The sequence below is a fragment of the Lissotriton vulgaris genome, chromosome 2_1, assembly GCF_964263255.1.
Source record: "Lissotriton vulgaris chromosome 2_1, aLisVul1.2, whole genome shotgun sequence".
Classification (NCBI taxonomy): domain Eukaryota; kingdom Metazoa; phylum Chordata; class Amphibia; order Caudata; family Salamandridae; genus Lissotriton; species Lissotriton vulgaris.
In genome coordinates this window covers 1,471,118,102-1,471,141,024 of record NC_141687.1, presented here as the reverse complement: position 1 = coordinate 1,471,141,024, position 22,923 = coordinate 1,471,118,102, and the positions used below count along the sequence as shown (strand labels likewise).

The 22,923-nt window shown below is 45.4% G+C and overlaps 1 protein-coding gene across 1 annotated transcript in view; it reads right to left on the bottom strand.

Annotated features, from left to right (window-relative positions):
• Positions 1 to 660: 660 nt before the first annotated feature.
• TMEM37 (transmembrane protein 37) overlaps positions 661 to 22,923 on the bottom strand; it is a 45,979-nt gene continuing 23,716 nt past the window's right edge. The window contains exon 2 of the mRNA XM_086957335.1: positions 661 to 2,267. Coding sequence (XP_086813461.1) covers positions 1,689 to 2,267 — 579 coding nt within the window. The 3' untranslated portion in view covers positions 661 to 1,688. The remainder of the gene's footprint in view (positions 2,268 to 22,923) is intronic.

Below are 22,923 nucleotides of genomic sequence, written 5' to 3'. Positions count from 1 at the left end.
TCGGTTCTGTGGACAGCTCAGCATCAAAGTAGTTGTTTCAAACTCCTTCTCCAAATTTCAACGCAAGGGAACCAGACTGCTTTTGTTGAGGGTGCATGGCTCTGCCCACAGTATGCGACTACACCCAACCTGGCACTCCATACCTCAATCCTAAAGTGGGGGTGTGACGGACTGCACCTCTTCATTTGTGGCATCGTGTGCCACTGGATGGCTGATTTGCTCCAGTTTACACATCTTCAATAGAGCGAAAGCTCAGAGGGAACAAAGTGTTCCAACATTTGCTTGGGGCCACCCTTCCAATCATATAAAGTAAAGAATTATTAGGACTACACTGGCGGTCAATGTGTTAGAGTTCCTTCCACAATATGGAAGAGTTCGCACAAGTGTCTGCAGTCAGTTATGTAATACCGAAGTACCACAGGAGAGCTAAAAATGTGAGCAAATAACTCTTGCTTTGGTGAGATACTTCGAGTAATATGACCCTAAGCACTCCAATATGATGAAACAATTGTAAACTTTAAACAGTTCTTTTAATGCAGACAGAGCTTCAATGCACCTTGATGCAATAAGATTAGTCAGCCATAAAATATGCGGAAACCACACTCCACACTTGGAACATATGTGTCTGAGGTGCCCAGTGGTCTAGAAAAGAACTGCACATTTGCTTATAAAATGAAATCTTTAATGTATACATAAATGATAATATCAAGCACCAGCTAGGTGCAAGCATTTTACCCACTGAATTCGTACAAATAACGGAATGGAGTCAGAATCGTAAAGTGCATACAGATTCATTGGTAGCAGAATAACACAAATAAATTTACAAGGTATCCAAAAGACAGTGCTGATGTTGAGAAAAAACTTGTCAAAAGACTGAATGGTTTTCATTCACAAAACTCAAAAAATGCCCATGTAAAACGTTTTCTTGGCTGAAAAGAGTTTTCTTCTAAAAACTGGTATTCAAATGCCATCATATAAGGCCAACAAAAATGTAAATGCTACCCTGTGAAAAGCAACAAAAGAGAAAGATGGAGAAATTGACCAAGCTATATCCTCATTTGATAGAAAAATTATGATAAGGGCGTCCTATAAAAGTGTTTGGAGTACATTTAATCCAGCCAAATAGACTAAAGACTACTATCAAAACTATGCAGCATCAACACAGGAGGTATTCAGTACAAAGATGAAAACGAGTTTATCAAATTTAGAACTGGCTCATTAAAAAAGTGCAGAAAAATATATTTTCAATCTAACAAACACTGATCACGATTATATAAAATAGTGGTTTCAGTTATGGTCCATTCTAACGGTTCTTCATTTTTTCAATGTATGTGTCCATATCCACAGAAGGAGTTAAAGATGCACGTATGCAGATGTCGTTGGGGAAAAAAAAATCTTATGATCAGTTTTCTGGCTAGGGTCTTACCCAAACAATATTTAATTATACTGATTGTACATTTCATCAACACTTTATTGGTTCTTGGATCTTTCGATCAGTGATCTATGCCTGTATATTGTAGAGCAAAATCAAAAATATATCCTTAGTAACATTCTAAGGAATAGATCCTTTTTACTAATGTGGATCTTCAAGAACACAACCTTTGTTTTTTTTCTTACACAAGAGCAATATCAGTCAGTCATATCTGGAAAAAATTATAAAATTTGAAGTTCAAAAGGAGCTTTAGCTCCTACACTTTTCCAATGCCTGGTCTGCTCCACGGATCCGTGATGCTATTTATGTGAATTCCACTTATTCCATTGAGAAAAAACAGGAACACAGCAGTGAACTCACACCAGTAAGGCAAGGTGAAGCCAGTGAATGTCACATAATTTCTCAGGATAATTACAAATCCCAACACACCTCCAGAAGACAGAACAAATGATACAATAATGAGAAGAGATCCCAGGAACCATTTACGCCTTGAGTGAACATCTTCGCAGATGAGGGAGACCATCATGAGCTCAAGGCCGAAGATGGCACTGACTACAGCAAACGAGAGAGCACTTCTGCAGAAGATCATTCCCAGGCTTAGCCCTTCCACTTGAGCAAAGTCAATATCTGTAGTACATGTTGGGGCACTAAAGTCATTTGTAACACAGAAGTGCCAAAGTCCAAAGAGCTTTTCATGGGCAAGGAGCCAGCGGCCATCACAGACTGAAATGGATGACAGTATCATGGCTATAGCAGCACAAAGAACAATTAAAACTCTAATAAATGTCTCAAAAAATGATCTGTTGGATTTTCTGCAAGGAGGTAGCCTCGGCACCTATGAATAAAAAACAGAGAATTCAATTAACCACGGAGATCGCTACCAAGTTAATTGTTTTGATTATTGCATAAAGACAGAGGAGATATATATTGCACAGTAAAAACTTGTTTTCATGTATTCAGTGGATGAAACTGGTGTGTCAAACTTTGAGCACTGGGACCATGTGAGATTCTCAGGACATCTGTATGAAAGATTTCAGTGCAGCTAATCTAAATGGTAGTAGTTTAAAGAATGAATGGGTATGCTACGCTCTTGCAAGCATCCAGCCCTCGTGGTCCAAGGCTTCACAACCCTAGAGTACAGACTGCAATATTCGCTTGGTTCGTCCTAACATTTATAAAGTGCCAATCATTATTAACAGTTATGTAATTACGAATTACAGCAAAGATACATTTTAGTCATGTTGTACCAGAAGGGCCTTAAAGTTAAAGAAACACCAAAACACATTTAGATCCCCTCTGATTAAATAAATCGAAAATGGTTTAAAAATAACTGTTAAGCCATTAAAAGATTTCAAGTAAGTCGACAATTTGAAGTGTCTCGGCGGCCTTGTTTTGATGCAAGGGGTTTGCGATTTAGGAGGAAAATATTAAAAAATGAGGAACATCTAGTGGACAATCATTTGTGATAATGAAGGCAATGGGTACGGGTAACAGGAGGCGTTATCTTCAGGAAGAAATAGGCCAGTCGGTGGATTAATAGACTACGCCTGCAGCACAGCTTAAAGCACAAGTCAGTCATCATTTGAGGCCTCGTTATTTTAAATTCCACTCAAGAAATCAATTTGTACCCCAATAAATCATACTACCTTCAGATAAGGTAAACAGACATGGGGCCGTGTGGGATTGCGGGGTTGGGGGCTTTATCTGCCATTAACCAATCAAACCTTTTTTCTCTGAATCCTTGTGAAAGCTTATAAAAATCCATTAAGTAACATAAATTTCCCTGACAATTTTCCATTCTATAGGCAAAAGACTTTAATTCTATGTTAATTCTGCATCTAGGAATTACAATCTCCTGGTATTGGTAATTTCAGATGCAAAATGAATGCCTTAGGAGCCCTTTAACAGCATGAGATCCTTAGTGACTAAATGTTGTGGCGCTCTAACATTAATACTCCTTACAAGCACATTTATATATCTGGTACAGACATTACAGGATTAATGCTTTACTTACTCATAAATGTATTTGTGAATAGGCCCCTGTATGTGAAACCCAAAGAAAGGAACACACTTTTGAAATATAGGAGCAATCACTCAAGTTACGAGTTAAGTTGCCTTATGGCAAATTTGTAGGAATGCTGTAAAAAGGGAAAATTGCGTAGCATGCTTGCAAAATCCCTCTCTGAAATCTGTTGTACCTGAAGACACAAAAAGATGGAACAGAAGAGAATGTTGTGTATTAATAGCAAGACCCTTTTAAAGCCTAAAGCATCCCTGGACAAACGTTCCTTATTGCATCCTACCATGCTTTGCCTGAAAACCTTAGTGGTCAAAAGGTTAGTTGTTCATCACTGGCACAACACAGTGTGGCACAAAGTCATGCTGAACCCATGTTCATCAAAGCATGTAAAAAGAAGTATCACGCCCCACCAAATCACAAACTGATGATATGTGCATAGTGAAAAAGGCTGGGGCATTCCACCCCTTATCCCACCTAACCAGCGACCGTAAAGCATTTGTTCACAAGAATATCAGAGTTCCTCAGACTTTTCCAGTTTTCCAACTACTAACGTTATTGGTCATAAGATGACCCTGTAATTTACTTTACATTGGCAGAATCCACAAAACAAAATCAGAAACAAGGTTGGGCAACACGGATCTCGCATACAGAGCAATGTCAAGAATGTCCCTTTGGGAGAAGGCTGGACAATAAATTCACAAGATTTTTCTGGACTGTGATTGAAGTGCTCACGTTGTGTGCGACTGGTTGGCAATAATTATACTTTACTTACTCCAAAAGGAGCTTAAATGATTAGGAAATATCTCACCTAGGCAGGTGGGTGGAAGGCCAAACAAAAACTGCATGCGTTGCGTACTCTGTCCTACAATTGCATGTTATTATGATTTACCTTTTAACCCTCCCATATCCAGTTGTTTAATATCAAACTGTTTTTACACTCTGCTTATGCTCTATTCATTGGTCTCCTGGGTCTCAAAACAAGCTACTAAGAATAAGGACACGGGTCTCGCAGAAACCAGTTTTAACAGGAGCATCGCATGTTTTGCATTCCACTTGAGAATATGTTCCTGTAGGCGTGACAGTATTATCAGCGGGAGAACACCTCCAATTCAGTACATAGTAGTGTACAGAATACTTCATCTGCTTCTTCAAACACATATAGAACCACTGTATGGAAAAATAATCTTCTCATACACTGACATTAACAAAGGTTCTATGGAAACATTTCACCATTAAGCTAGGAGTATGAATTTTTCAATTGCTTTAATTTTCATTTTTCAATTGGTTTGATTTACATACCTCACCTGCCAACTCCTACAAATATCCGACAGTGGTCATAGGATATGTTTTGCTAGTAACACTGCGTTCCCTTTATATTTGGGAAGAACAGAGGGCAAGTGGCATTGCTTTCAATTTAATTTCGGCAGTTGCAGGCCCAAATGCTGCTTAGGTTTACTAAATCAAAATGTACTGGTTTAATTTTCCAAGTACGAACTCACTGGAGGGACTATTGCCCAAATGAATCGTAATGCAGCACATTTGTCCCTTCATGCATTGTAAGAAATGTGTGAACATTTCTGCCCACTAAATTCAAGTTATGTGCTATCCTGCTTAAGGTCACCAATGGGTATTTAGCTGATCAAAACATGGTGACAAATTATTTCAGAAAAGTCAACACTAAAAGTAATTATGCGCAAGGTAAATCACTGACCAGTTTTATTTAGGAGAGTTTGCAACCCTACTCAATGTAGTGACTTCCATACTGTTAGGTGCATCAGATTTGTGATACAATTGTTTGTATAGTGTATAATAAATGATTCACTGTAAATATATACAAATCTCAACGAAATAAATACACCTAGGGAGGAATGATAGCTTCTTTCCCAATAATCTTCAACGGCCTTAACCCAATTTCCTATAAGTGTATTATGGTTATCAGTTGCAAAAGATGAGTCCTTCACAAATAATATGTTTTCATACTGGTCTTTTTACTGCGAATCAATTACCCCATTGCAGTACTTTACTCTCTCAGAGTAAAGAAGCAGAGCAGTCCGAGACCTACTCGGGTAAGGTGGTGTGGGCTAGTAACCCCAGCTAGCTGGTAGCAACACCACAACTCAATAAAACAATTTTTTTCTCTCTCTCCCTCTACTAAATACTATGTATTAATTACAAATATGTACAGTTATGTAGATGTAAATACTTTTGGTGACACCCTTATATCACATTATACCAGATCAGATCTAGCTCATCTACTTACTCATTCAAAAAACAAGTCAAATGGTTACTCCAGATTAACCATCTACAGCAATAGTTCCGAAGCCAACATAACAAACTTTTAATTCTTGTTGATACTCTTGGATATCTCTTTCAACGTTGCAATTTTTGTTTCTCCACATGCTCCAAAAGATTGGTTGCTCTTGTGTTACTTTACATGTCCCACAAGATGGGTTGTTGCTGTAGTTTGTTATTTGTGCTTGTTATGGTCCTTTATGGTGTTGTATTCCTTTTTAGGTCTAGCCTAATAATCCCGCAAGGGATAATAGGACGAGAGTATAGAGGCCAAACCAAGGTCTGAAACCATTGCGGATTTCCTACAGTTCGTGTGGTGCACTTGTGTGGAAAGCGCGTCCACATCAAAGCCATCAGCCTCCCTCCCACAGGCATCTGAAGCTTCCCCCAGAGTGCGCTCAGCCTCGGGCTGTTTCACTTTCACGGCTGCGAGGCCGTGCTTCGAAGGGATCCGCTCTCCCGCCCCCTGCTTCACACTTTAAAGGAATGCTCTCCCCCACCCCCCACAGCAATGCCAAGAGCTTGTTTGTGGCAGCGTTTAGCTGAGGTGAGAGCTGCTTGCAGAATATCTTCCTTCCCACCCTCGCCATCTCCGGAGTTACCTGCGGCTGCATTGTAAGCCTGTGCCTCTGCTGGTTTAATTTTACCTTTGTGCAATGTCACTGAATTTCTCCACATCGTAATTACCCTCTTTGCTTCTGATCAGCATAGCTGGCCTCGAGCCACGTGTCATAGCGTAATTGTGCAGTCACCAGTTTAAATTTTAACACCGCCATTCTACCACTCTGTTCATATCTTTGTGGAACTTGTTCTTACTTTGCTTTTATCCAACTTCCCTCTCTCCATACTCCGATGTCTTCTTTTTATCCCTCAGTTTTCCACTTTGCAATCACTTGTCGTAAGCCAGTGACCGGGGTTTACCTTATGCCATTCGGCTGAGTGTTCCTTCTCACAGAACAGTGGGTTGCCCTGTAAGTAGACCTGAAGTAGTGTGTACGGCCCTCATTTCAGCTGCTGGGCCAATAGCATCTTTTCGTGTAGAAGCTGTCCCGTTATCGGCCACCATTTAGCTATCCCTACAACAGTAGGCTCTTTAAAGATCCCCAATATATCACCGATATTTCCCCAAGAACCCGGTGGACCTTCTGTTAGATTCATTGGTGGTACACATGCCTTGACACTCACAATTCCGTACATAGTGTTGCACTTAAAAAAACAAAAACAGGAGGCACAGATGGAAGTTGTATTAAGTTTATTACAGAAGTCAATTGAAACCCAGACTCCTGCCAAAGCTCTTTACTTTACTGAGTTGCGGAACCAGCTTTCCACCCACCCTTTCCAAGATCCCAGACTTGTGTAACTGCTCGCTGAAGTGCTGTAGCATTTTGTCATGCCATCCAGACAGACCCCAGCCCCCTCCCTGCCCACCCGGGACACCGCTCCGTTGTTTGGGTTGTAAGTTATGGCGAGTGAAAATGCATGTGAAAATGCATGTACATCTAGCTAGTTGCCGAGGTGCTCCCTTGTAACACGAGTTGGGACATCTCGTGCAGGCCTTTGTTTGAGATTTACCAAACCTCCCAAGAGAAGTAAAGATGCAGTCTTCCAGTACCTACTCTAGCCCCAGTGCTCGCCGTGCACTTCGGGCTTTCTCTCTACCCCCTCAGTAATAAAGATCTGCACGTTTCCACTGTCCGTGTTTTTCTATCTGTTCACTCCCGGGTAGTCCGTGGGTGAAGGGCTCAGTGACTGCCACAGATGGCCCTGGTGTCCAGCAAGCCACAGACTGACAAACTGGCTCACGTTTGGCCTCCGCTGAAGCGTGTCCACTTGCTAGCATCATGCCACCCTGCATACCGCTCACTGATTTTTTATGCAAATGAACGTTGAACTGGGATTGAATAAATTGGGAAAGGATTAAGATGGGCCGCAAGGATGACCTGTCCTTTATAATACCGGTATTTAGCCTGGCACCTGAAGGCTACCAGGGCTCTAGGGTGCACTCTTAAATGAGTTAACTCTTAGTATGCTTTTGACATTCAACTTATATTTTATTCCATTATTTATATGTTGTGTTTCACCTATGCATCAAACATATTCAAAATAATATTCAAATGACATTCATCTTTTTCAAAATTAAGTGAATTACATCACAACGTAATCAAACAGAAAATACAATATAAAGTACATCAACCCAATGCATTTCGGGACCATTAGGCCCCTTCGTCAGGGGTCGTTATTCAGAAGAAAATTTTGAAGATATGCAGCTTGCCTTACGAGCCTATATGTGGCACATTGGTCTCGCTTCAGTGTTCAGGACAAATAAAACTTTCTCTCAATGAAGTATTGGTTACGTCTTTCTTCTCTTTGTATAACCAGCTCCAACCTGCGGTCCTAGGCGTGGGCGCTTCGGTTCCGCAGTCTGTGTTGGCAGCGTGGTCGATATGTGCTCTGTCCTGCTGAGTTCTATGCTCGGTATGCTCGGTTCTATACAGTGTGCAGTACCCACACTCATACATTATACTTTATAATACCGGGGCTTTTCGTTAAATGCATCCATGTATTTGTTTAGCTGTCACGGTGCTTCATGCAGAGTGACATCCCCTCCTCTGTATCTGCATTTCCCAACAGCCCCAGCTCACCCTCCAGAGACACATCTTGGCAACACGCATGCGTGGGCCCGCTGTGCAGTTTGCTGAGAGAGGACTGTGTGTCTATTTTTCGTGCCTTTCTGCCCTGTTAGACTCGTTTTTCCCTTGTTTTCTGCCCTTATGCCCTCTGTTAGACTCGTTTTTGTGCCTTTCTGCCCTCTGCACCACCACATTATCACTCAGCACCATTCAGCACCACTCAGCACCACCACAGCATCACTCAGCACCACCACAGCACCACAGCACCACTCAGCACCACCACAGCATCACTCAGCACCACTCAGCACCACCTCAGCGCAACCACCGCATCACTCAGCGCAACCACCGCATCACTCAGCGCAACCACCGCATCACTCAGCGCAACCACCGCATCACTCAGCGCAACCACCGCATCACTCAGCGCAACCACAGCATCACTCAGCGCAACCACAGCATCACTCAGCGCAACCACAGCATCACTCAGCGCAACCACAGCATCACTCAGCGCAACCACCGCATCACTCAGCGCAACCACCGCATCACTCAGCGCAACCACCGCATCACTCAGCGCAACCACCGCATCACTCAGCGCAACCACCGCATCACTCAGCGCAACCACAGCATCACTCAGCGCAACCACAGCATCACTCAGCGCAACCACAGCATCACTCAGCGCAACCACAGCATCACTGGTTCAAATATGCTCTCTCAATGTTTCAAGCTTTATTACAAATGTCACAAAAAGATGTTAATATTTCACTTCTGTTCTTGGATTTTCGTCACAATAAAATACACTGAACATAATCTTTGTTTATGTGTTAATGTACGTACAAATACAAAAAATAAAAAAACGATCTAATTTACAATGTCAAAAGCTCAAACTTTTACTAATGAGAGACCTATTGCATTGCAAATGCTTGTTGCTTGTGCTCCTTTGTACAGCACTTCGATATCCTTACGGGTCTTGTTTGCGCTTTATAAAACTATCCAAATAAATACATAAATAATAACCCAGTGGGTCCTGAACCCTACAACCACAATACTCCGCCTATACTAGATGAGGTATCTATAAGGAGGTGTCATTATCAATAAGGCATGTCTACTGGCTTTACCAGAGTACCATTGCATCAGTAAAAGCAGAGAATCTTTTAGATTTCACCATTGTAGTCCCATTGAGATCAATTGGGACAGTACTAATATGCCATATATGGTACAATTCACCGTTCAATAGACGTTGTACCAAGAGCCAATAACATAGATTATACTGCAAAAACTGTTATTGTTAATCATCCACAGTGTCAATAAAATACTTGAATCAATAACGTGTCTCAGAGTGTCATTCACTTTCACTACACTGAAACTGCAGCTTTAGAACCAAGCAACTGAGTAACCCTCACTATACAGGGTATGAGCGCAAGGCTCCAAAAGTGCTTGCATCAATGCTGCTCCTCTACCGGGGTCATACTAGTCGCAGGCAGGAGGCAGTGTGCAGGCATGCGGGGTGGGGTGGTGGTGGGACAGCATGCAAGGCATCAGGCTCCTCTTTTTTTCCTGTGGGGAATGGGGGTTTCCAGGCTCTTCCCAACTGCATCAGGCCCTAGGGGATGGGGTCTCCAGGGATGAAAGAGGTTCGGCAGGTGGTCCAAAACAGGTTCTATTCCACACCAAAAAATAAACAGTAAGAGAAACAGGACTGTGTTGACACCTGGGGCCTTAGCCTTCACCTGGGGAATTGGAACTTTTTGTAGCAGAGTGCCACATGCTTCTTTCAGCAATCAGTCCTCCTGAGGTAACCAACTCTAAATGCCTGTATCTCCTGCCCTGGCAGAGCGTTACATTACAGAAACTGATTAGTAACAAATAAATGAGAAAAACGCGTTGTTTTCAATTATTCACTGCTGACCTTCTCAATAGCCTATAAACTCTGTGTACATACATATTGTTAACAGAATACAAATAATGCCAGAAAATTGTTAATGCAAAATAGCATGTCAATTGTTGTCAAAAACAATTTCCTTCTTTTTATGCTGCCTATGCTCTACAGCGATTCACTTCAACTTTCTTTCTCAGCGGTTAAGGATAGTGCCTGTAAGGTTTGGGTTATTAGTTCAGTATGGCAAGTACTCACCTCAAGTAATAATCATGATCCTTGCTAGGATGAACCATTAAACTCACTAAATCTAGCTGGGCTCAACCCACTGGTAGCAATAACACAGTTCAGACAGGATTAACTTGGAAGCATTGTGAATAGTAATGAAGCTGAAATGAAAAACAATAGAAATCTCTAAATGAATTAGAAAAACTGAACAAACAAAATGAACACCAAAATGGCAAACATCCAATAGAGGGAACTGGAGATATCGTTTTCTTGTTGTTTAAAGTTTTAACTAGAAATAGCGCCTAGAAGCATAAAGGGGCAATGATAGTCAATGGTAGCAGTAGAATAAGACCTAGGTGCAATTTCACACTGACCACAATGGAGCGCGGGCCAGATTCACTGAACAGCTTAGTCCTGCTCGAAGATCTGAACTTCTGGCTTTAGTCTTTTAAGCTCCAATCAATGACAGTAGGCCACTTCTGAAGCCCCCCAGGACAGAAGACTAGGCACTCAGAGACTCAAAGGGTGGCAGGCAGACACGAAAAGGAGATTCTGTTCCCAGTCCATTTGCCACTGGTCATCTGGGCAGTTGCAGGAAAAGATGTCCTGTAACTTGTTGTGTCCCTATAGCTTTAACAAGCGGTCAGCCTTATGACTTTGCAGTCCACTTCTTTGTCCTGGGTACGAGAGAGAGCAGGTTAATTCCTCCAGTTTCCAGGACTCTTGTCAGGTTTCAGACAGCAGGTTCAGTCCTCTTCTGATCTTCTACAGGTCCAAGAGTGTTCTGAAGTGGGTGCCTGGAGGAGCTATGTTCATACCCGGCACGAGCTTTGAGTAGGAGTGATGACCCCTTGGGTTGCCTTAACCAATAGGTAAAAGGTTCCTGGGGCCAACCCCATCTACTTTTCGCTAAAACTAAACTTGGGCCATGAGGTTTGGGGGTGTATGTGGGGAGTGTACTATGGTAATCCTGGTGTTCCCCCTCAACCAGTAAACATTCAAATCCAGTTTTAGACAATCCCTGTATCCCCAACAAACTCAGAGACAGAAGTTTGCAGAACAACGTTGATATTTCAGCAACGAGACAATAGATACACACAAACTGTTATGTCAATCTGTTTCCCTCCTTTCAAAAGTGCCCCAAATATCACATGAAAACACCTGTTTTACAAAAACAATGGGTAACCAAGGGTATAAAGGAGCCATGGGTATAAGTATTTTAAGGAACACGGGTTCCTTACAGTAAGATACCATAAAACATATTACATAGAGATACAATGACACTCATGTCAAGCATCCAAATGAAAATTCAAATGCATTTATTAAAACATATGACACATTAATGAAGTTGGAAACAAGCAGAAGGACATCAAGAAAGGCAAAAAGCACTTCATGGCTCAGACAGTCTTCATTTGACTACAATGAAGACAAAATAATCATGTCACATATAGTGTAAAGTACCAATGCTCACATATCTGGTACGGTTTGTCAATGAAAAACTCAGCAGACTTGCCAAGCAGGTCTTGACCCTCCAGCAAGATCTGACACTGTGATAAAAAGAGTCCCAATGTGAAGGAAGCTGGTATGGCTGCAGGGGACAAAAGAATGTGCCTAAATGTGTTAGTGTTAGAAAGGCGATCTTAGGGGGGAGGCAGAGGCTGTCTGGCCGACCACCCCGAGACCCACCTCTCCTTCTAGAACTGGCCGAGCGAAGTCGAGAGGCCTCCTGGCGAGGTTCCTCTCCTAGGATCGTACAGGCGAGCAATCACACCACTACAGATGGACACCACACAAGGATAGATTCTTAACGTCTTTATCAGCAATCAAGGCAGGTTATCTCAACAATACAGGTACAAATGGATCGAGGGATCCTTTAGGTCTTAGTAACTGCGGGAAGGGGGTAGCGGGACAGTCTTGGAACCAGCCTGGTACAGGGATACCCTACTCTCAGCTCTCAATCCTTGAGCTGGGGGGTTCCTCGGGGTTGGGCGGCGGCAGCGCCAGCAGGGCTCCAAAGATGGTTTCAGCAAGGTCGGGCCGCGGCAGCAGGGCTCCAAAGATGGTTTCAGCGAGGTCGGGCCGCAGCAGCGCAAGCAGGGCACCAAAGATAGTTTCAGCGAGGTTGGGCTGCGGCAGCACCAGCAGGGCTCCAAAGATGGTCTCAGCGAGGTTGGGCCGCGGCAGCACCAGCAGGGCTCCAAAGATGGTCTCAGCGAGGTTGGGCCGCGGCAGCGCCAGCAGGGCTCAAAAGATGGTCTCAGCGAGGTTGGGCCGCTGCAGCGCCAGCAGGGCTCCAAAGATGGTTTCAGCGAGGTTGGGCCGCGGCAGCGCCAGCAGGGCTCCAAAGATGGTCTCAGCGAGGTTGGGCCGCGGCAGCGCCAGCAGGGCTCCAAAGATTGTTTCAGCGAGGTTGGGCCGCGGCAGTGCCAGCAGGGCTCCAAAGTTGGTTACAGGGTTCAAAGTAGGTGAGTTCTTCTCGACTCCAGGATACAACTACTGACCCATTCCAGGGCTGCCCCAGATATAGGTCTGGAGTCCTTTGATGTCCGGACCCTCCCACCTGGGGGTCAGAGGGGCCGGGATGAGAGTGTCCAGACACCCAGCAGGAGGTTGGAGCCAGCGCCCAGGGAGGCCGGAGGGCGATCGAAACCAGGCGTCCGGGGACGGCTGCAGGGCCATCGAAACTCCCCTCCTCCTTGATCCCTCAAGTGGCCGTTTTACCACCTGGTCGGATCTTGGTGCCTCGATGTCGGTGCTTTGTTGGGGCCGCGGCCGAGGTCGGCCGAGGCCACGGGGTCCGGACGGGGAAGGCCCAAGATGGAGTCGGGGCCTGAGAGGGTGGCCCGGGATCGGGCCAGCAGCGTGGGGCGAGTAGGGGTCGCCATGTTCTGGTGGGGGAGAGCCGGTGGTTGCCAGGGGTGGCGGCTCTAGAGAAGGTTGGAGGGGGTATCTTCAGCCCGAGGGGCAGCGGTCGATGTCGTCCAGGGCCCGCCATGCAGGAGGAGTGGGACCACGCCACGAGGCCGGTTCCAACAGTTAGCTACATTGGCTTGTGACAGGATAAGGGCCAGCACTCAGGCCCATCCTGTAAAGGGCACAGAAATACCTTTCCACTCCAAAGACCTTTTGTCCCAGTCTTAGGAGCAAGTTCCCACCTCATTCATGCCCACCTCAATATGAAATTACTCACTGGTAGAAGTGGGAGAACAAAATGCACATTTAGTTTCCAGGGACTTCAGGAAGGGCAAATGCAGCTTTTTAAAAGTCATATTTTCACAAAATTTGTTACAAATCCAACTTCTAGTGATTTGAGCTTGTAATTAAAATTTCGAAAAGTCCAAAATTGGAATTTGTAGCAGTTTCCTAGGTGTAGATAACATTTATTAAACTTAATAATGTATCCCAATGCTTTCCTATGAAACAGATAACTCAGGTGGTCTTTTCATGCTATAACCAAGAAGACTCCCTTTGAATTATTCAGGGGTAGAAGTGCTAACACGCTCGTGGCCCCTACTTGGGTCAATGACATGCAGTCTAATCGGGAGGTGTGCAATGAGAAGAATGATTGGAAGTTGGCAGAGTCTAGAAGGATTGAAGCTTGTAAAGAGCTTTATGATCAAAGGAAAAGTGTAAAAAAAAAAAGGACTTGTCAAAGTAGGTGATTGGGTTTTTGTTAAAAACCCTCACAGAAAAGGTTCTGCAGCGTTTTTAAAACCTATGCAGATTATCAAAAGTCTTCAATGATGCTGTCAAAAAGGCAGATTATTGCATATGGAATTTAAACAGAGTGGGTGTGGTCAGAGATGACTTGATTCTAAATCATCCCTTGTGTGGAGGAACAAGATCGGACTCTACAAACTCCTCTGGAAATTCAGATGCTATTCGGAAGTCTGAGAGAGTGGCCTCTCCTCCAGTGTATTGGAGTGAATATGTAAAGCAATTGACATGCCGATATTTCTTTCTATGTCAAGAAGCATACGTTTTTTGTTCTAGGAAGTTCCTATGAGTTTTATTGTATGCATGGTTTCCTTGGTTCATCTTTGTTTTGTTTTGTTTTTTAATGCTGCACTGGTTTATAGTTTATCTCATTTGTAAAGAAGGGAGGTGTGTGGCATTCTAGGCTTCTTCTTCTGTTGCCAAGAGCTACAGAAGGTCATGATGCAAGATGCTTTGAGAGGCAGTTGAAGCCAAGCTTGCTTCCTGGCTGCAGTGTATTAAGGATGTGATGCTTTACTAGGAATAAACCTTATTTCCACATCAACCTGATCTCCTGCGAGTGCTTCACTTCGTGACACGCAGCTATTACTCCGAGGAGCATCGTTGCGCTAAGCGGATCATTTGACAGACAGGGTAACTGAGGCTGGAGAGATGGTATTAGATGAGCACTCTGCAATGGGCATCTAGGTCCATAAAAATGCAGGTTTTCAAGGCCTTCCTGAAAGGTGTTTCTCATTGGATGAAGTGAAGGTTGTGAGGAAGTTGGTTCCAGGCCGTGGATCCAATCACTGCAATTGATTTCCCCCCTGTTAGAGACACATCTTAAGGCTGGGTGTTTTAGTAGACTTGTGCTAGATGTTCTGAGAGTATGGAGTGGTACATAGCATGCAAATCTAGGCTGACGGTAGTGGGGGCCTGAGGAATGAAATATTCTAAAGTTAATTATCAGGATCTTGAACAAAATTACTTTGTGGATTGGTAGCCAATGTAGTGCTTCCAGTGCAGCAAATGCTGATGACCTCCTGTGCCATCTTAGTACTAGTCGGGCTGCTCCGTGTTGTACCATCTGTAGTTTGTGTAGGAACAACTTCTTTGCTCCCGCATAGAGGCTGTTGCAGTAGTCCAGTCTGAATGAGATTAATGCCACTGCCTGTCTCGCCGTACTGGGAAGTAGATCAAAGAACTTTATGTGATTTTATCAAGTGGAAGCTGCGCCCACGTCTGTAATATGGCGCGGAGCTCAAGGAATTCTCTCATTTGCATAGGGCATGCCCCTATGCAAATGAGGGAACACCTTCTGTTGATAGCGCTGCAGCTTTAAGGGCACCGGGGCTATCTGTATTTCTAGAAGGGGACTCAAAAGCATCTGCACTCCCTTCTATAATACCAAAGTGCCTCGGGCGCAAACGCCCTTTGCGCCCCCGGGGCACCTTATGTAATACGGCCACAGGTGTGAAAAGAGACAGAAGTGAAATTGGCACCCGTGGACAGTGAGGGCTTTTGTGCATACTTCACAACGAGTCTGTGGCATATGGAAAGGCAGCATCAGAATGAGTGAGGAGCTTGAAGCATATGGAAAGCAGCAGAGGGGGAGGCGCTTGGTAACAGTCAATGAAGACTTCTGGGCACAGAGCTAGGCATTTTGAAGAGCTTGCGGTACAAGAATATCGAAGTCCTCATTACAGGTCAGGCAATTACTGTATGATTTTCATATGTTCATTTCGCTCTGCCCGATTACAAGATTTTCCAGGTGCAATTTTCACTGCAGTGCAGTAAGCCAATGTCAAGTCAAGTCAAGTCAGAATATTTATATAGCGCGCTACATACCCAGAGGGTCTCAAGGCGCTTGAGGAAGGGTGGGGAATTACTTGTCGAATATCCAAGTTTTAAGTTGTTTTCTGAATGCTAGGTGATTCTGAGTGAGACGAAGGTGAGTGGGAAGTAAGTTCCAGGTCTTAGCTGCCAGGTAGGAGAAGGATCTGCCTCCCATGGTGGTTTTGTTGATGCGAGGTACGGTAGCAAGGGCTTGGTTGGTGGATCGTAGCTGGCGGGGTGGTGGTGGGGGGGGGGGGGCGGTGTAGAAGGAAAGTCTTGTGTTGAGGCATTCGGGTCCAAGTTCGTAGAGTGCTTTGTGTGCGTGGGTTAGGAGGCGGAAAGTAATCCTCTTGTTGACGGGGAGCCAGTGGAGGTTTTTCAGGTGGCTGGAGATGTGGTCTTTACGCGGGATGTCTAGTATGAGTCTTGCTGATGCGTTCTGGATGCGTTGGAGTTTTTTCTGGAGTTTTGCGGTGGTACCGGCGTATAGGGTGTTTCCGTAGTCCAGGCGGCTTGTAACCAGTGCATGGGTGACCGTTTTTCTGGTTTCGGTGGGGATCCAGCGAAATGTTTTTTTGAGCATGCGAAGAATGTTGAAGCAGGATGAGGAGACGGCGCTGACCTGTTTGTTCATAGAGAGTGAGGAGTCCAGGATGACGCCCAGGTTCCGTGCGTGGTCCGTCGGGATGGGTGCTTTTCCAAGGGCCTCTGGCCACCAAGAGTCATCCCAGGCGGAGGGGGAGTTACCCAAGATAAGGACTTCTGTTTTGTCTGAGTTCAGTTTCAGACGGCTGTGCTTCATCCACTCGGCAACTTCTTTCATTCCTTCATGTAGGTTGGTTTTGGCGGTGTTAGGGTCTTTGGTGAGTGAGAGGATCAGTTGAGTGTCGTCAGCGTAGGAGATGATGTTGAGGTTGTGTTGGCGTGCGATGGCCGCGAGGGGGCTCATGTATATGTTGAAGAGGGTGGGGCTAAGTGAGGATCCTTGAGGTACGCCGCAGATGACTTCAGTGGCCTCTGACTTGAATGGTGGGAGGCGGACTCTCTGGGTTCTTCCGGTGAGGAACGAGGTAATCCATTCCAGTGCTTTTCCTTGGATTCCGATGTTTTTGAGGCGCTGTAGAAGGGTGCTATGGCAGACTGTGTCGAAGGCTGCGGAGAGGTAGAGGATGATGAGGGCGACTGTGTCTCCATTGTCCAGTAGAGTTCGAATGTCATCTGTTGCTGCGATGAGCGCGGTCTCAGTGCTGTGTTTGGCTCGGAAGCCGGACTGTGAACGGTCAAGGGATTTGTTGGTTTCGAGGAAGGCTGGTTGTTGACGGCTTTCTCGATGACTTTGGCCGGGAATGGAAGGAGTGAGATGGGGCGGTAGTTTTTGAGTTCGGTGGGGTCAGCTGTGGGTTTTTTCAGAAGGGCGCTGAGTTCGGCGTGTTTCCAGCTATCCGGCGGAAAGGTGGCGGAGTTGAGGGAGCAGTTGATGACGTCTCGGAGGTGTGGTGCTATGATGGAGTCTGCTTTGTTGAAGATGTGGCGAGGGCATGGGTCTGTGGGGGATCCTGAGTGGATGGAGTTCATCAGGCGGATGGTGTCCTCAGTGGAGATTGGGTTCCAGTCATTAAGGATGTTCAAGGGGGGTGAAGGTCCTGCAGAATGTTGGGTGGGTTGGTCTCCGGGTTGGTTGTCAAAGCTGTTGTGGATGTCTGCGATTTTGTTGTGGAAGAACGAAGCTAGGGAGTCGCAGAGGGCTTGAGAGGGGGTGATGTCGTTGGAGTTGGCTGAGGGGTTGGTGAATTCTTTGACGATGTTGAATAATTCCTTGCTGTTGTGTGCGTTGTTCTCTAGTCGGTCTTTGAATGCGGCTTTCTTGGCAGATCGGATTAGTTGGTGGTGTATGCGGGTGGCGTTTTTGAAGGCGTCCCTGGTGCTGGTGTTTGGGTCTTTTTTCCAGGCCTTCTCGAAGGAGCGACAGAGTTTCTTCGATTTCTTAAGATCATCGTTGAACCAGGAGGCGTTTTTGCTGCCTAGATTGATTTGACGTTTCTTCAATGGTGCTAGGATGTCGGCGCTGTTGGATAGCCATTGGGTGAGGTTAATGGCTGCTTGGTCGGGGTTTGAGGAGTGGACAGGGGGGTTTTGAAGAAGCGATGAGGAGATCTGGTCCGTGGTGATTTTGTTCAAGTTTCTTCGCAGAGAGGGTTGAGGATGGTTGTGAGTTGTGGTCTTATTGTAGATAAAGTGAACGCAGCTGTGGTCCGTCCAATGTAGAGTTGTGGTGTGACTGAAGGAGACATGTTTGCTGGAGGTGAAGATAGGGTCAAGTCTGACCAGCGATGTGGGTGGGGGTAGTGACAAGTTGTTTGAGTCCTAGGTTGGCGAGATTGTCCAGAAGGGTGGTGGCGTTGCTATCATCGCTCTTTTCCAGGTGAAAGTTGAGGTCTCCCAGTAGAATGTATTCCTCGGAGGGGAGGGCGTGAGGGGTGATAAAGTCAGTGATGTCGTCGCTGAATTGTGCGCGGGATCCTGGAGGCCGGTAGAGGAGGGTGCCTCTGAGTGTGGTCTTGGTATCGGTGTGGATCTGGAAGTGAAGGTGTTCAGCGCTGGTAAGGTTGACGTCTGAGCTGGTTGAGATGCGGATGGAATTTTTATGGACGATAGCGATACCTCCTCCTGTTTGGTCGGTGCGGTCCTTACGGATGATCTTGTATCGTTCCGGGATGGCAATGGTGATGTCTGGGGCCGAGGAGGCGTTCATCCATGTTTCTGTTAGGAATGCGACGTCGGGAGAAATGGTGTCTAGAAGGTTCCAGAGGTCAATGGCGTGTCTGTGGACCGAACGGGTGTTGAGCAGGATGCATTTTAGGTGGTTGGAGTCAGATATCTGTTGCGTGTTCGTGGATGAGGAGTTGTTCTTGGTGCCGTCGAACTTGCAGGAGTTGCAGGAGAAGGGTCCATGGGTGTGTCCAGGAGCGGCTTGGGCGCAGTTGGGGAGACGGCCGGGGTTTAGGGCTAAGAGGGTGGTGGCGTCGTAAGTGATGCGGGCGGGGTGGGTGGTACGAGGGCCAGGGGGTCTGGCACTGGGCGCGGTCCAGGCGCGGACGGGCGTAGACGGGCTTACCTTTGGCGCACCTTCGGCGCGAATGGGGCGCGGTCGCTGCGCGTGAACGCTGCGCGTAGCTTGTGCTGACATAAATGGAAAGTGGGGGGAGTTTCTAAGTAAACAGGCTAAACGTGGGCAGAAGCACCGTCACAATGGGGCAAAAGCTCCTCTCACCACTCACAGCGCACCAGCAGATAAGCGCTACAGAAGTGCATGTGCAGGAGCAAGCAGCAAGTTCCAATCAGGCACCAAATTACACTGCAGGCAAGTAAAGCGCTACGCTGATATTACAAAGCAGCAAATAAGCAAGGCGTTACGATTCCAGCAGTAAACAACCGAAGAGGCAAGGCGCTACGATACCAGCTGTTGAGGGAGCGACCGTTCCTGCCAAGTGTGGAATTAATCTAGGTGAAGTACAGCATGTGGTAAAATAGCATGATGAAAAAATGTTACACTGATAATTTAAGAATTGGGAAAACCAGCATAACTTGAAGAAATTATTCCAAGCCTTTTTCTTGCTCAAAGCAGGTGGTAACCTCTGCAATCCTCTACAGGAACATCGTCATACCTCCCACCCACAAAACTGCAAAAGCGCCTAACCTCTAAAGAAGAATGCAAATGTCAACTTTTAATATTTTTATTTGCATATATTCCAAAAGATGCCGCACGAACACAACTGAAACACTGCACAGTTTAATACCCATGTGTGGGTCTAAGGCCTCCTTTTTACAAATTCATTAGCATTGGCCCACCCTCTTCCTCCCACTCCTTTCCTACTGTTATGATATCAGTTGTGGAATGGGAGCAGCTGAGATATTGCCAATAGCCACTGCAGTTGGGGCACGGTAGTAGTAAATGTATGAACACTGAAGCAGTGGTCAATACCGAGGCACTGGTGACTTCCACTTCAATGAAGCAGAAGCATGTTGGAGTAGAGCTTACAGGGCCTGGGGCAGGCATGTTGTGCAGAGCCGGAGACAACATTATGCCATGACGGACTTCGGAATATAAGGCTGCATTCGAAACAGGTTTCTAATGCTGCCACCTTGAGATGCAATCGCCAACATTTCAAGGGATTATCGACTACAAGACCCACCTGCCCTTTTGGTTAGGGTCAAATCTTCCCAGGAAGTACACTGTTGATGTACGCTCCCATCCATTAAGTCTCAAGGCAAAATTGGATGTGGTGCATCCGAAGTACTGCATTGAGACAGGGTATTTCTCTCTCATGTGCTTTTCATAATTTGTGATATGCCTCCTAGAACTAACAATATATCTAGTACTGGGCATTCTTGCAGCACTAATCTATTTTAAGAGTGCATTTGTCCCTTGACACTGGGTTGCCTAACGCACTTGCCATGTTCACTTGGAGGGTGCAGGTTGGCACAAGTACAAGTACAGTGAAGGTATGTCAGGCACTCACACAGACACTCATTTTCTCTTGCTTCAGCCCCACCCTGTACCCCCCTCAATACTCCTTTGGTGTTGTGGCACATCATGAATTCATAAGAATATACAGAAGTAGGCCAGGAAATCGTACTGCTAGAAAATATTTGTAAACTGCTTTTTAGCACCAGAAAATATGCATGCGTAGATTTGCTAAAACAAAAATCTGTTGAGCTTTTACAAGTTCACTTTCCCTCCAATCACCTTTTTTCCAACCCCTGGAAAAAGCTTTACTTCTGCCCTTGGCAGGTGTAAATTTCCAACCTTGCTCGGTATGGGAAAAGATTAGAGAAGAGCTGGCAAAAACCCTTAAAACATGCTTGTTTTGTAGGTTCGCACAGACTCAAAAGGGCATTCAAAACTTGTAACTATTGCTTAACGCTACCTCCAGCCCCAATACTTAGCCCTTCAGAAAGGTGGCAAAATAAGGAAATTACTAGAATTCAAACCCTACTATGGTGCGAGCCCTGGTATAATCAGAAAGTCTAATGTCAGAGTTTTTAGATCTCGCCTAGCGTTCCAGCACACAAGCGCTGCTCGCTCTGTGAGACATATTGTGGATGAGGAGATTTCAGAAGGGGACTTGAAGCCCCACCCCTCATTTTCATTGGCTGACATCGTTTATTAAAACAGTGGCCTCCGATTGAAACTGAGGCTTTTTGGTTTCTGCCCTTTCCGTCCAGCCCATCCAGACTGGATGGTCTGCTTTTCGGCGGTTGTGAAGCAATTTCTTATCTTTAGAAGGCACGTACTGCCGGATCATGTTTCCGACGGCTTGTTACTACCCTAAATTGTATTTTCTTTTAAATTTCTTTAATGAGCACGGCGCCCGCTAGGAACACCGCGCTCACTTTATTTAGATTTTTGTGGCGTCCACTTCAGGGACACCGCGCTCATCCCAACAGCCTGCATTTGACAATTTAGCGCTTTATTTACTTTTTACTATCATGTTGCACTTTGTTCTGTTAAGAAATTGGTGCGAACTCACGTCTTTACAAAATATCGCGCTGGTGGAGACGTTTTCTTTCATCTTTTACATACTGCGCCATGCTTTCCACGCAGACCACCCCCTCTCTCGCCTGGTGCCTGCTAGCGTTCATTGAGCATTACCAATAGGTTTGAATGCAAATATACTAATATATACTCTAATTTCACTGTAAAAGCTACATGGAACGGCTTTAACAGTGTAAATGTTTTTCTACACGTACGAACGTTGATATTCCAACCTTATAGAAATCCTCTACAATGCTGTACATAGAAAGCAGATATTCTGTTTGTCACTGCGTTGCTCAGTGTTCAGTTCGAAATGCATTTTGGAATAAGCGGGGTAAGGTTATAGGGATGTAAAGGAGGGGCGGGTGTGAGACATTTGAAGGAATTAATCTGACAGTTTAAAGGGAGGGGATATGAGTCATTTGGGGGAGGGTTGTGGGGGGTGTTTGAAGGAAAGAGGCGGGAGAGGTTTATAGAAAAGGGTTAAGTGTGAAGTAAGGAATGAGAGATGTGACTGTGGGGGTGAGTTGTAAACTAGAAGGAGGATATATGTGCATAAGGGTGGTTTGAAAGCCCTATGGGCCGTATTTAAGTGAGATTTTAAGTAGAGTATTTCAGATAGGCCTGGCAGGGGAAGTTAACACGTTTTTAAAAGGAGCGTGGTCTAGAAAGCTCGATAGAACTTCTTCCCGCAAATGTCTGAGGCAACTCAATAGGGGTAACTAGGGCGAAAGGTATCTGCAGGCGGGTTGAGTGATATTGTTCTCCAGGGCAGTTGATGAATGGTTAATACGTGTGCGTCTGTGGAGGACCTGTGCTCTCCCACTCCGAGGTCAGTCTTGGCTGCCCTGCATTGTGGGTGTTTGTAAAAGGAAGCAGAATGCAAAGTTTAGTTCTATGCCTTCTTTTTGTGTCTGTTTGTGCAGGATTGGCAGCGCTGTCTAGGACATGCCGGGGAGGGCTGGGATAGGCCTGACGGGAGCACCCCAGTAAGCGAAAGTCTGTACAGTAACTTTTTGCCCCTTCCCGGGACTGGGACGAGCGCGCCAATGTTGCATTGTAGCTGTGCATGACCTTGAAAACAAGTGGAAGGATGTGTTTGTGTATGCAGGGTAGAGGCTGTGTAGCGCTGTAAGCTCCAGGAAAGACGCAGAGGCACTATGAGGAAGGCAACGCAAGCGTAAAATGATGTGTTTGTAGGGCAAACGTCCTGTAGTGCTCAGAGGAGCAAAGGAAAGAAGCTGAGGCACTAAGAAGAAGCGTCACAACGAGGCTCCACATGGGTGTCGGCAATGAAGTGGGAGAGTATGGATTGAGATGCATTGGCAGAACTGCACTTAGTGGTTTATTTGGAGATTAAAAGTGTAGAGACTCATTATCTCA